Below are 13660 nucleotides of genomic sequence, written 5' to 3' on the forward strand. Positions count from 1 at the left end.
TGAGGCCTATCCTATAAAGGATGATTCTTGCTCAAAGAAAAGTATGGCCCTTCACCTTATCTCCCAGGAAATACCCTCTACTCTTGGAATTTCCTGACTAATAAGAATGTCTATGTTTACCTGCAGACCTTGGACCACACTAGATATTGTATGCTAATGATGTTATCTGTAGTGAGGACCTTGGGCCACAAGGCATCAGTTCAACATCTGAAGGGGTTAGAGGCTAAGGTTAGCTATGCAGGCTGTTAGCCAAGTCCACAAAGCTGATCCTTAATGAAAACTCTGGACCCCAAAGTTTGAATGAGCTTCCCTGGTTGGCAACACTCCATGAGTACCCTCACACACTGTTGCTGGAAGAAATAAGTGCTATCCACTGGGAGTGGATTCTACTGGGAGAGGACAATTGTTAACTTTGTGTCTGGTCTCCCCGGACCCTATCCTAAGCATCTCTTCCTTTTGCTGATTTTATTTGTGTCCTTTTGCTATAAAAACTGTGAGCATAGCTGTTTTCTGCAGTTTTATGAATCCTTCTAGTAAGTTATTGAATCTAAAAGTGGTCTCAGGTACCTCTCAACTGTGAAAGCTAGTTACGTAATTTTTGAATTTTGGTTTTCTTATCACGTGGGATTGTTATGAAAAACAATTGAATAACGTGAGTTAAACACTTGGCATCATGCCTAGAAATATTAAGGAATAAAAGCATGCCTGGCTAGTTTTACTTCTGTTTTCCCACTGCTTTGGGTCTAGAAGAAAAAAAAAAACTCATTTGAAATGCTGGTGAATGAGACACCAAATTGCTGTGGAGACACTAAATTTCATGGAATTTGATTATGCTGTAGGGAGAATAGGAAGAAACAGAGTATACTTTGTAGCAGGTGTATGGGGCCTCTGAGTAAAGGGTAATAGATGTTGATCACCTGAAATCTTCTAAATATAAAATGCCTCAGATCCTGGTGCCCAGCAATCAATGCACTACACAGACGAAAGAGTTTTTTTGTTTTCAGTACTGTAAAACTATTTTCTATGGTATAGGCATAGTCTGTATTTTCTTGATACTACTACTGTTTCTGCCTATCTTCGCAAAAATGACAGAATCCATTTCTCTTAATTGAAAATCTGTATATATTTTCCATTGCCAAATTGTATTTAATTATTCATTATCATGAAAAACTACTAGTCATTCTGATTTTGATTTTACTTAAAAATATAGTCTTCTACTGTCCTCTCCTTTGAACATCTCTAAATAAAAAGTGCACAGAATTTTTCTTAAGCTACATGAAAATACTAAATACTATTTTAAAATTTATTAAAAAGTCTTTAAAATATACATTTCAAAAAGCTCATTCTGAAAAGAGAAACATCATATAAACTTACAATGATACAAATAATTTACTATTCAAACATTAACCATTCTACAAAAAAAGCTATGTACTTACTTTAAATGTCGGTGAGAGATAATTTTTTAGCAACCAGAATTTCACTGGTGTTTTGGTGTTACGCAAAACAGAAAGCATCATAATTCTGTATAAAAGAATATTAAACCCAATATACGTTAACAGTAACAGGAGTTCATTTTTTTTTAACCTTGAAGTGTTTTTTAAAATTTAATTTTAATTTTTAAAATTTCACTTTAAGTTCTGGGATACATGTGCAGAACATACAGGTTTGTTACATAGGTCTTTTTAAAGGCTTTTAAATAATTGAAGGTATAAATTAGAAGGTTTTCACAATGAAATGTGAAGAAACAAACTAAAATATGGTTTATCAAGTATGTAATGTATAAGGATGAATACATATACATCATGGTAGCTTCATTTGGGCCCAGCTGTCTATGACTGTGTGATTAATAATAAGTCTGCAAACCCTGAAGAGCTGAATGATCTATCTATATTGACGAATTCACTGGATGGGTCATGTAGTTTGCTAACCTAAACCTCTGAATGGAAAGGATACAAATGAATCTAAAGTTCCATTTTAATGTATCAGTGCTACAATTCAAATATTTTTGAGTTATTCTCTGTGACCTTTCTATACTAACTGTTTAAAAATAGCCTTTTGTACTTTGCAATATGCATTTCTCCCCTCATTCCCTTCCTTTTGTAAAACAAGGTTTTCTTCACTGGAAAAGGATAATTTACTATAGTAAATTATATATATATGTATATATAGTAAATACTGTATATAGTAAGTACTGTATATATATAGTAAGTAAATATATATATATCGTGTGTGTGTGTATATATATTCTTACCTATCCAAAATGTCTATTTGCTAGCCTTGAAGAAAACCAATATTTCAAATCAAGCCAAAACTCATGAAATTTCATATTTAAATATACTTACTTCAGAATTTTAAGTAAAAAAAAAAAAGCAAGGTGTAAATCAGTATGCTCTTTGTTACTATTTGGGTAAAAGGACTTAAAAAACTGAAATAAATAAATAAATAAATAAATATACACACATATATATATTTACGTGTGTGTGTGTCTCTCTTTAGCAGGATGTAAAAATAATACTATGGGTTTCCTGTGAGAAAAGGAATTGCGTATCAAGGAAACAGAGGCGGGAATTTTTTTTTCCCCCAGTGTATATTCCTTTACTTTTTTTGAAATTTGAACCATGTAAATATTTCTTCTTCAAAATATAAAGTTAAAAAATATACCTACCTTAAAAAACGTTCATATAAATGACCAGAAGCAACTGAAAAAATGTTTAGGACATCTTTTTCCTTTTTTTCTTCTTTATGCAACCTTATTGTGAAACTTGGAATAAAAAAGTAATTGACATTTCTTAAACATACATATGGAAACATTGTATGCCTAAATACTAAATATAAGCAATAAATATAGAAATGTATTTCAAAATAGTTAAGCTATAAACACTATAATATTTACAAACTAATATTAAAATATTTGACAGTATCATTTGAAGCTTTATGAGCTTTTTTTTAAATTTGCAATATGGAATATAATTATATTGTCTCTAGGTGAATGGGCTGTTATTTTTTAATTTCTGTGAGTTGCCAAAGGTTGTTTTCGGAACAAAGAATGAATTACAGCTTGACATGGCCATATCTAGTGTACTGAAACTTTAAACAGGCCAATAATGAGGGAAGGAACAGAATGCGGAAGTGTGGAACTATAGCACAGCAAGAATGTATGTGGTAACAGGGTAGGTGTCTGAGTGCTGCTGATGGGGCTCACCAACGCTAAAATATTTTTAAACCACCATCTACAATTTGGAGCTCCTCTGACCAAGCAGATTTTCTCCTCCACGCAGGGTATGGAATACCCTCTTGGTACTGTGGATGATTTCCATGACAAAGAAAGCACTAGGGAGCCATGTCTACTCCCTGGTTTATATCATGGTAGCGTCATCTGGGCCCAGTTGTCATTTTCATTACATTTTTGGAGTTAGACCACCTCCATTTCATTTTTGTATAGGCCCATTTCATATACAAAAATGACTGAATCTTTTATTTACAGTATTCATAAAGTACAAATTCATCTTTTTCTTCCTAAACATTTTAAAGTATTTTTATATAAACAGATATTTAGAATGAATAAAATTTGGTAAACTTACAGTCATCATTAAAGGTATTTTGCAAAATATAGATTGTTATAGACAGAAGCATTTTTCAAATCTTGTAATCTCCCAAATAAGGAAAGAAGTTGATTCAGTGGCAAGAAAAAATAATCATTCTAAGTTAGAACTAAAACTAAGACGAAAAAAATCAAAGCATCATAAGACACACAATACTATGTATCTGGAGCAGTTAACGTCCCAAAAACTTACCATCTCTGTTTCTAACAAAGCATTTTGTTTTTTGTATCCTTTTTATATAGCAAGCGGCTATATTTCGTTTTTGGTATCCTTTTTATATAGCAAGTGGCTATACCATAATTAAACAGTTATCTTCAATCATTCTTATCTCTACCTTCTAATTTTAATGGAAGCTCTTAGATGGATACTCTTAAAATTGTTCAGATTCTATTCCATTATCCCCTGTCAAACATACCTACCCTCTAAATCATCTCAATGAGTGGCCTCAATCCTTTTTCAGTAACTTGTTCAAAGCACACACTGTGACAGTAACATGATTTTTCTTACCAAACAAGGAGTCAACTATAGAAAAAGAGGCTTAAACTGGGCAAAATCCAAAATGATGGAAGTGTTTTTGACTAGTATAACCAAATATGTTTAAGTTGTTGAATCTATTTTGGCTAACATTTCTATTTCTTATCTTTGATCAAAATGATTAATGGTTTGCCATCATAGCTCACATAGGGTTCAAATCTCTAAAATGGACATTCAAAGTTCTTTACAACATGCATCTACAGGAGACAGCTTTTGTTTTTGCTCACCGAACACCTGTTCCCCTTCTAGTAACAACCTGGTATTTCGGGGGGAATCATTCCTCCTCTCATCTCATCCTATGAGGTTTAGGTGGGACAGGCTTTCCCACCAGTTCTAGAAGTAGGCATATGACTCACGCTTGGTTATCAGAGTCACAGAAATCAGTTCAGTTTGGGACACATAGCTATAGTTGGACCCATGAATCAGCCTTGGAACTTTTACTGGAACTGTTTGGAAAGAGGCATTTTCCTTCCACTGGAAATAGTAAACTTTTAATTTTAAAAGTCTATCTTAAAATGGAGGAGACACAGAAAGAGTAGACCTAAGAGATGGAGAAAGACTGTATCCACACCACATCACCCAATGGCCAATGCCAGGTATACTCCTGGATTCTTTAGATATCTGTCAATATATTCCTTATGTAGGTTTGTTTTTCAAGACAGGGTCTCACTCTGTCACCTAGGCTGGAGTGCAGTGTTGTAATCTTGACTTAGTGCAGCTTTGACCTCCCAGACTCAAGCAATTCTCCCAACTCAGCCTTCTGAGTAACTGGAACTACAGATACATGCCACTGTGACTAGATAATTTTTAAACTTTTTGTAGACACAGGGTCTCACTATGTTGCCCAGGCTAGCCTTGAACTCCTGGGCTCAAGCAATCCTCCTGTCATCACCTCTCAAAGTGTTAGGATTATAGGTGTGAGTCACAACGCCTGGCCTGTGTTCCTTTTTAAACTAACAATAAAACAGTATAGGTATCAATCTAATATAAACAGTCCCTATTATTTTCAAGTTGCAGCTAGCTAGGCTATTTTCTTTTCTTTGAGGAACATATCCAATCTTTCTGCCTTCATGTAACCGCCTTCACTCAATCTTTAACTTTTGAAATCCTGTCTTGTCCTTTAAAACAGATCTTTGCCACACACTTCATCAAGGAGTATTTCCTGAGGTTCCTTGTAAGTGGATGTATAATTTTTCTCCATTGGTTTGTCCAGTATTTTATTTTCATCTGTCTTACAGCTCTAGTTTCCTATCTTGTACATAGTAGTAACATTTATGTATTTATCTTACCCCTCCTAGATTAGAGGACCTTTGCTTTACTTAAATTTTCACTGCCTGTGGAATTTCCACATACTAGACTTCTGGATCAATCTAGCGATGTGTTAAAATATTCATTAGTAATTACCTTTTAATGGAATCCCACATTCCTTTTGTTTTTTCATCTTCATCGGTAAGGATATCTTCCTTAATTTTGCCTGTTTCTTTTTTCACCTAGAGAGCAAGGCAAAAAGATTAGAATTTGGCTGCTTTAATATCGTGCTGTATGGTTAGAAAGTGAAACATACTGGGCGAGATTACCCATAGAAATCTAAGATTGACAGCTGCAGTAACCAAAGACAGGCAATATCTTAGCACAACGTTGTAAACAATCTGGTCTTCAACTATCAATTCAACCTCTTTGTTCAGTTTCTTCGGTGGTTACTTCCATATTGCTAAATAATGTGCTTGCACTTGTGTTTACTAATTTATCAGCTTTAGGCATTATCTACTAGTATTTCTGAATTCAGAGTTTAGACATCATTTACTCTTTGTGAAGACAGATGAATAGCTCACTTATTGTCATCCTTCCCTTTCCCTATTTGTCTGGAAATTTTGGTAGTAATATGTTTATCTTCAGTTCTTCTACTGAGTATTTTTTGTCACTTTAAATAGTATCTAAATCTCTTTTTTTATTCCCACAATCCCAACAGTTTCTCGGGTATAATCTGTTTATAAGGACACTACTATTTCTATGATTTCCGTCTACCTCCCAACTTACATTAGTTAAACCTTGACTTTAGCATTTGTAAATACTGATGACATTTATATTTAGTTCAGTAAACATAATTGTGTCTGTTGCATTTTGCTATGGTGATTCTAAAACTTGAAAATCAGTAAAAAGTGTTCATTATGACAGTGTAAAAATTAACCATTGAAGAGTCGGAAAATCTACTAAAACTCTATTTCCTCTGTGCAGTTATGGTTTTAGTATAGTACAGCATAGTTACAGTTTCCTCCTATGGTCACCATGCCACTCCCAGGAGACTCTTGCTGGTTCAGATTAATTTTCCTTTCTTACATTCCACCAGCAGAGAACTACTTTTTCCTGGAATTTCATGGTCCTTATTTTTTCTTGTGGGGAGATATATAAATATGTCTTCTTTATCACAGACATAATCTTTTCCTGTTTATTACTCATGTTATCTAATTGTCTGGAATTCTTGTCTACCTGAAGACATTTTTCTTAAAGTTCAACAATTAACTGTTTCTTTCTAGATTTTCCTTACATTGGTTTACAGATTAGTTTCACCATTTCTTGAACTACTGATCTTCTTTCTTGATCTTGATTTTCATCTTCATTGTACTGCCAAATGTCTCCAAGAAGGTGTATGAAAAATAATTTTTCTAAATCTTCATACTTCAGAAACTAACTTTTTACCTTCACATTTGATTAAGAATTTGGCTAGATACACAATCTTGGGTTCGAAATAATTTTCCTCAAAACACTGAAAGCTTTTGCTGTCTTTTAACAGCTAAGTATTTTGAAAATGAAATTTTGATACTAGTGTTAAGTGTCATTCTATTGCAGTTACGCACTTTTCCTTCTTAGTAGCTATTATAATCTTGTATGGGCCATTTTCATTCATCCTACTTCATAATTTGTGGACTCTTTTGACATGAACATTTTTCTCTCTCAGCTTTAGGACACTTTCCCTCCTCCATCTTCTCTGTTGTTTCTGGAATTCCTCTTAGTAGACTATTGGATTTCATGGGCTGATCCTCTATGTTGCTTATCTTTTCTCCTGTTTTTCTATCTTTTTACTGTAATTCTGAGAAACAGATGGTTAGGCGATAAAACTGTGTTATTAGAAAACAAACTGAAGGTGGTCGGGCATGGTAGCTCATGCCTGTAATCCCAGCACTCTGGGAGGCCGAGGTGGGTGGATCACTCGAGGTCAAGAGTTTAAAACCAGCCTGGCCAACATAGTGAAACCCTACCTCTACTAAAAATACAAAAAATACACGCAAACACAAAAATTAGCCAGGCGTGGTAGCACATGCCTGTGGTCCCAGTTACTCAGGAGGCTGAGGCAGGAGGATCACTTGACCTTGGGAGATGGAGGCTGCAGTAAGCCAATATCGGGCCACTGCACTCCAGGGTGAGCAACAGAGTGAGACTCTGTCTCAAAACAAAAACAAAAACAAAAACAAACTACTAAAAGACCTAGGTATGGGTAGGTTGTAGAATATTTGTAATTGGTATCTTTCATCAATTCATAAAAATTCTTAGTCATTATTGCTTCAAATGTTACTTGTACTCCATTCTTTAATTATCTTTGAAATTCCATTTAGGTTAATTTTATTTATCCAACAAATACTCATAAAGTGCTTTATCTTATCTTCATAACCGTCCTGTAAGGTATATTCTATTGTCAACCCTATTTTACAGATGAGGAAATGACACAGAAAGAGATTAAGTAATCCATCCAAGGTCACATAGCTAGTGAGTGGCAGAGCCAGTTTTAAATCCACTACTGGTAATCTTAGACTTTCACACTAGCGTATATGTGTGTGTGTGTGTGTGTGTGTGTGTGTGAATGCTCTCTGCTATATTTTCTTTTTTTCCTGTCTCTGTTGCATTCGGTATACTTTTTCTGGCCTATCTCCCAACTTGCTAATTTTCTCTTAAGGCATGTTAAAGCTATCTACTGAATTATTAATTTTGGTATTGTATTACTCAGTTTCCAAAGTTCTACTTTAAAAAAATCTGATATACATGTTTTATAGTTTCACGTTCCCTGCAATTATTTTCAAACTCATCTTTAATTTCTTTAAAAAAAGTACAGCTGTTTCAGAGGTTATTCTAATAATTCTAATATCTTGAGTCTTTGTGTATCGGTTTTCTGTTTCTGCTGGTTTTGTTGGTTGGTTAACTTTGACTATGAGTTGGCCTTTATACCAGAAAAATTTGATTTGCAGCTTAGGCTATTGTAATCTTATTCCATAGATTTATGGATGTCTTTTCTAGACACCTCTATATCCTATCAATCTGGAAAGATTTTAGTACCAATTCAAGGTTCCGGATTCCCTGGCCTACTTAGCTGACACAAATTTGGACGAAAAGAATATGAGGAATAATTTTTTATGTTTCATCCTTAGCCTGAAAATAGAGCTAGTTTACTGTAGAGACGGTCTTCTAATAGATTATTTTATTTGGGTTTCTGGGTTTTAATTTTTGTTCCCTAACCCATCAAAATAAATAAAAATGGTAGTTTAAAGTGTGACAGGACAGAAAAATGTTCCCAGGACAACAGTAGCTTCCTTGGGTCAAGAGAAGTTTCTGTGCTTGCTTATTTCACTAGACTCTTATTTTCCCTTTAATTTTGGTTTTGTGTTTCCTTATTATCCTTATTATCTGATTATCAGTTCCTCATTGTTTTTAAGATTTTTAAAAACTTGTATCTAATATTTTCACTAGTTTTAAGCAGGTGGGTTGGTCCAAACAAAATCTGCTATCATTAAAAACTCCCTTTCTCTCCCTCTTTAAAAAACATCACCTTCTCTTTTTAGAACTAATTTTTCAGTGCATGTTCCTGATCTCATCTCTAGAGTCCAATTTGTAACATTATTTGGCTACAGATAGATTTAGTAGATATATTCACAGTTATCATAATGTAAAAAAAAATCCTTCTCTTCTATCTTCAAGTTCTGTTTTCCTTTGTGAACTAAATCCTCTTCTTTTTTTTACTGCTGGAGTTCAAATATAACATTTTAGGTTGTAAAATTGTAAAGTTAGTTGTAAAATAAATCAATTAATTAAAAAACAAAGAAGATAATTCTTAATATTAAGAACAAAGCCTATAAAAACCTCTGCCCCACATACTTTTACTTCCAGTATCTTGCTTTTGAAGCTGTTTAATACAACAATGATATCTTCTAGGTCTGCTTGAGAGTCAGTTCCTTCATGCCTAAAAGTAGAAAAATGTGTCCATAATTAATTTAAGAACAGACATACAATTATGATGTCAGAAATAACAGAATAAACTCATTTTGCAATAAACATAAGTCCAAAATCACTAGTGCATATATCATGTTCTTCTGTTTCTATAGTCAATTAAGATATACTATAATATGCTGTAGTTTTCAAAATTATCCAATAAATTTTAACTTAGTACACATTAAAATTGTACAAAAGTAACTCATTAAATTCAACACTACCCAATCACTCTGAACATTCAAATTACGGCTTATCTTTGCTGTTATATACCAAGACTATCACAAAACTAAAATCTTTCATATCCCTGATATATTGCAATGATAATTACAATTTTTTACACTTCAAAGTTGTTTATATATCAACGGAGTTCTACACTATCTAACTTTTTAATATCCACCAGTCATTTTCAAATGCCAAAATTTGAAATACATTGTTAAACTAATGAGACTGAAAATGTGTCTATGATGTCCATCTGCATCACTTGAATGTTTCCATTTTGTATTACATATAATGCAGTTTTTTCTCCCTTTTTCAAAATTGCTTAAACAAATACGGCAATTGTGCTCCAAAATTATTTTTTCAAACCATTCTCACTATGGTATGGACTAAAAAATTCTATCATATTTACAATAAAGTTGAATTTTGTTGAAGGGGAAGTAATCAGATGTCAAATCAGTAGCTACTTTTGAGTTGTTATATACAATATATACTTTTAATATTTTTCCAAAATGAACAGCTGGGGAGTCTAGCACTATCATGACTGACATGTCTTTGACTTTCTCTTACTCCCAATTCCTGAGTTCAGGTGGTTAAACCAAAGTAACAGGCAGAACTCTGTCCAACAATCACTACTAGAAAACAGAAAGAAGCTAGGTGTGATGGCTTATGCCTGTAATCCCAGCACTTTGGGAGGCTGGGGTGGGAGAATCACTTGAGTCCAGGAGTTTGAGACCAGCCTGGGCAACACAGTAAGACCTCGTTTCTGCAAAAATTTTTAAAAAATTAGCTGTGTAGTGGCCATTGGGTGTGGTGGCCAGTGCCTGTGGTGGCCAGCTAGTTAGGAGGCCGAAGTAGGACGATTGCTTGAGATTGGCAGATTGAGGCTCCAGTGAACTGTGAGCCGTGATTGTGCTATTGCACTTCTGTCTGGGCAAGAGAGACCCTGCCGCAAAAGAAAAAAAAAAAGGATCTCACTTGTATTGTAGAAATATTGTCAAATTTCTTAAAAACTTTCAGCTGCTTATAGTCACAAACTCTGCTCAAGGGCAGTGGCAACTTTAGACATTTAATCCCCTGTCCACTGAGACCCAGAGTATAAAGCCAGCTAGCATAGCACTACAGCTAGACCTAGACAAATTCTAAAGCAGATCTTTTTCCATTTCCATCAGGTAGCAGAGGTAGTAACGGTGATGAGTTCTCATTTTATTTCAGGCACTGTTTTAAGCACTTCATAGATGCTCACTCGCTTAATCCACACAACCATCCTTTGAGGAAAGTACAATTATTATCCTAGATCCAAATTAGTCTAGATAGTCTAGCCCTTCACCACTGTACTATCAGACCTTTACCTACAATGCCAAGCACTTGAAACCTCTGGATACATGAGGAAAATGAGCAGCGTAAATGAAGGCAACAAGCTAAGCAGTCAGAGGAAATGGACTTCATTGACAAGGCATTAATGCAGAAAAAAGGGAAGCATTCAAATAATTCATATTCTCAATGAGATTCAAGAGAATACTGAATCTCAGTAAAATCCATTTACTTCAAAATGAAAGAATTCACTATGTGTCAGAAAGCATGATTAATAAAAAAGAGCACTCATACATATGCCTCCTGAAATTCTAAAAAATCATTTATATTTTCAGAGAAGAAATGTAAATCAGATTGGCCTCATATTTTTCATCCAAAACACTAACTGGTAAGAAACAATGATGAAGCTTTGTTTCAAGCATTCTGAATAAAATTATAATGCTGTTATTCAATACTTAGGAAAGTTATAATTCATATGGAACTGCAAAAGAAATTTTTAAACCTTTGAGGACCACCTCAAAGTTTTAAACATTTGAGGGTACACCACTAATGTCTCTGAAAAAACTTATTTGTGGAAAGGTGTTGTATATTATGATATGGCAGGCAACATCTCATCTTTTACACTGCAGGAGTTAGAAAGCTACACCCATTTTTGTTTGTTGTTGTTACTCAACTCTTTTGCAGCTAAGGTTTTGGTTGATAATTAGATTCTGCTAAACAGATAGATACATTTGCATATTATTTGGAACTTAGAAGTGAGTGGGGCAATGTGCTGACACTTGCCTAGCTTCTTTTGTCAAGCATAGTCATGGAGACATTGAGGTTTTCTACATCAGTGTTCCAGTGTGTAATTGCTTAGTTTTCTGGGTACCAAAGGCCAGTTGATGTGTTGCTGGCAGCAGCTTCTAACTTTCTCTCACTTCTGATGATGGGAAAGTAGCAGCTCTTTCTGGTTGGTCAGTTCCTTGGCTTTGTTCTCAAGCATTCCTAGGATCCAGCCCTCCTGGAGAGCTTGCTCCACCAATCCTTTCTAACACAATGTAAAAGCATCCAATTGCTTGCGTTAAATACTTCTGTGATAATGTGAAGTCAGCCATCTGCTACGATTTGAATGTCCCTCCCCTCCAAAACTCATGTTGAAACTGTATTGCCACTGCGACAGTATTAAGAGGTGGGATCCTTAACAGGCAATTATAGGTGATGAGGCTCCACCTTCATTGGGTGGAAGTGGTGCTATCACAAAAGGCCAAGTTTGGCCCTCTCTTGCTCTCTCTTGTACTTCTGCCTTCTGCCATAGGGCAATGCAGCAAGAAGGCTTCTGCCAGATGCTGTCCCTCAATCTTTCCAACCTTCCAGAACTATGAACCAATAAATTTCTGTTCATTATAAATTGCCCAGTCACAGGTATTCTGTTACAGCAGCAAAAAATGGCCTAAGACACCATCTAAACATAAAATGAATGTGAAAATTAATAGACATATACAAACTGTGATCAATAGTGAATTCATTAAAATTTACATTTAACTAATGGTAATATGATAGCAAAGAACTAAATAGAATATTGGGGGTAAGGGTAAAAGGACGCTAGAATGCTTCCACTGAAATACCAATGAGATAGCTACCAGACACCGAAGTGAGTATGCATAGTCATCCATTCTCAATACCCTCACAATATGCAGATTGCTCCTCAGAGAGATTAAGCATATACAAATGTTCAGAAAAGCGATTGTGTGAGATGAAGGCAGAAGAGTTTCCTTACAGAGAGCTGTTGCCAGATTGTGAGTCTCCACCACTACACCCTGTGAGGATGGAAGGGGAAGAGTATTGCCTTCTCATTCTAAACTCAGTAAGGTAGACACTTTAAGGAGAAAACACTTTGCAATACATATTCTGAAGCTGGGATGCAGAGAGGACTCATGTGTGGGAAAGTTAAAAGTGTACCATGGAGCAGGATTGGATATTTGAGGACTGATTAATTGCTTTAATTGAGAAGTCAGGAGAGTGCTTATTGCCTCTGCAACTGGTCTGAACTAGAGTTTGTTGGGCAACTGATGTGTAAGTATTTCTACAGATCAGATGCAGCCAAGAAGGAGAGCGATTTGGTTTGTTGTTACAATTGGGTAGTCATGTGTCCTGCCAAGATGGCAACCAGGAGGTACGAGGAGACCACACCAACAGAACCAGGAAACTAGAGAGTGAAGTACAGCAATAGAGAACTTTTAAGAGTCCACAGAGAGTGAGTTTTAACTACTACAGAACCAGCAAAGTTACGGTGGACCAACTCAAGTACCTGCAGAGAAAGAACGGAAAGCCTTGCTTAACATCTCTCTCCTTCCTCCTGTATAAAACATAGGAGAAACAGTTCAGTCTCAAAGGTACCAAACTAAAATTAATTACAAGTATTACTTTGGCAGAAAAGATTTTTCTAAAGATTTCAAGTGAGAAGTCTAGCACAGTAATTTGGCATTGAAGGTGCATAAAGTATTGTCTACAATTAGAAAAATCTGAGCAGCATTTGTCTAATTTTGGTAGAACTACAAAGAAATAAAGGAGAATAATTTTGAGACTTTTTGTATTCAAGGTAAGTAACAGCCAATACTGAGTATACACAAATAATCTGCAGTTAAAGACTATAAAAAGATTGACAGACACAGAAAGAACACATTGTGGGCATTATGCCTCAGAAGTGGAAAGCCAAATTTAAAAATATCAAATAATTTAGTCATAGCTTTAAAATC

General features: G+C 34.9%; 1 protein-coding gene across 9 annotated transcripts in view; it reads right to left on the reverse strand.

Moving 5' to 3' along the window:
- UGGT2 (UDP-glucose glycoprotein glucosyltransferase 2) overlaps positions 1 to 13660 on the reverse strand; it is a 274442-nt gene that overhangs the window by 81421 nt on the left and 179361 nt on the right. For all 9 annotated transcript variants that reach the window (XR_002518478.2, XR_002518477.2, XR_002518481.2 and 6 more), the window contains 4 exons: positions 9279 to 9363; positions 5541 to 5626; positions 2666 to 2761; positions 1437 to 1521 (listed from right to left, as the gene is read on the reverse strand). Coding sequence is in view for 3 of the 9 variants with exons in the window: in XM_017951367.3 (XP_017806856.1) it covers positions 1437 to 1521; positions 2666 to 2761; positions 5541 to 5626; positions 9279 to 9363 (352 nt within the window). In the remaining 6 variants the exon portion in view is untranslated. The remainder of the gene's footprint in view (positions 1 to 1436; positions 1522 to 2665; positions 2762 to 5540; positions 5627 to 9278; positions 9364 to 13660) is intronic.

The sequence above is a fragment of the Papio anubis genome, chromosome 15 (genome assembly GCF_008728515.1).
Source record: "Papio anubis isolate 15944 chromosome 15, Panubis1.0, whole genome shotgun sequence".
Taxonomy (NCBI): Eukaryota; Metazoa; Chordata; class Mammalia; order Primates; family Cercopithecidae; genus Papio; species Papio anubis.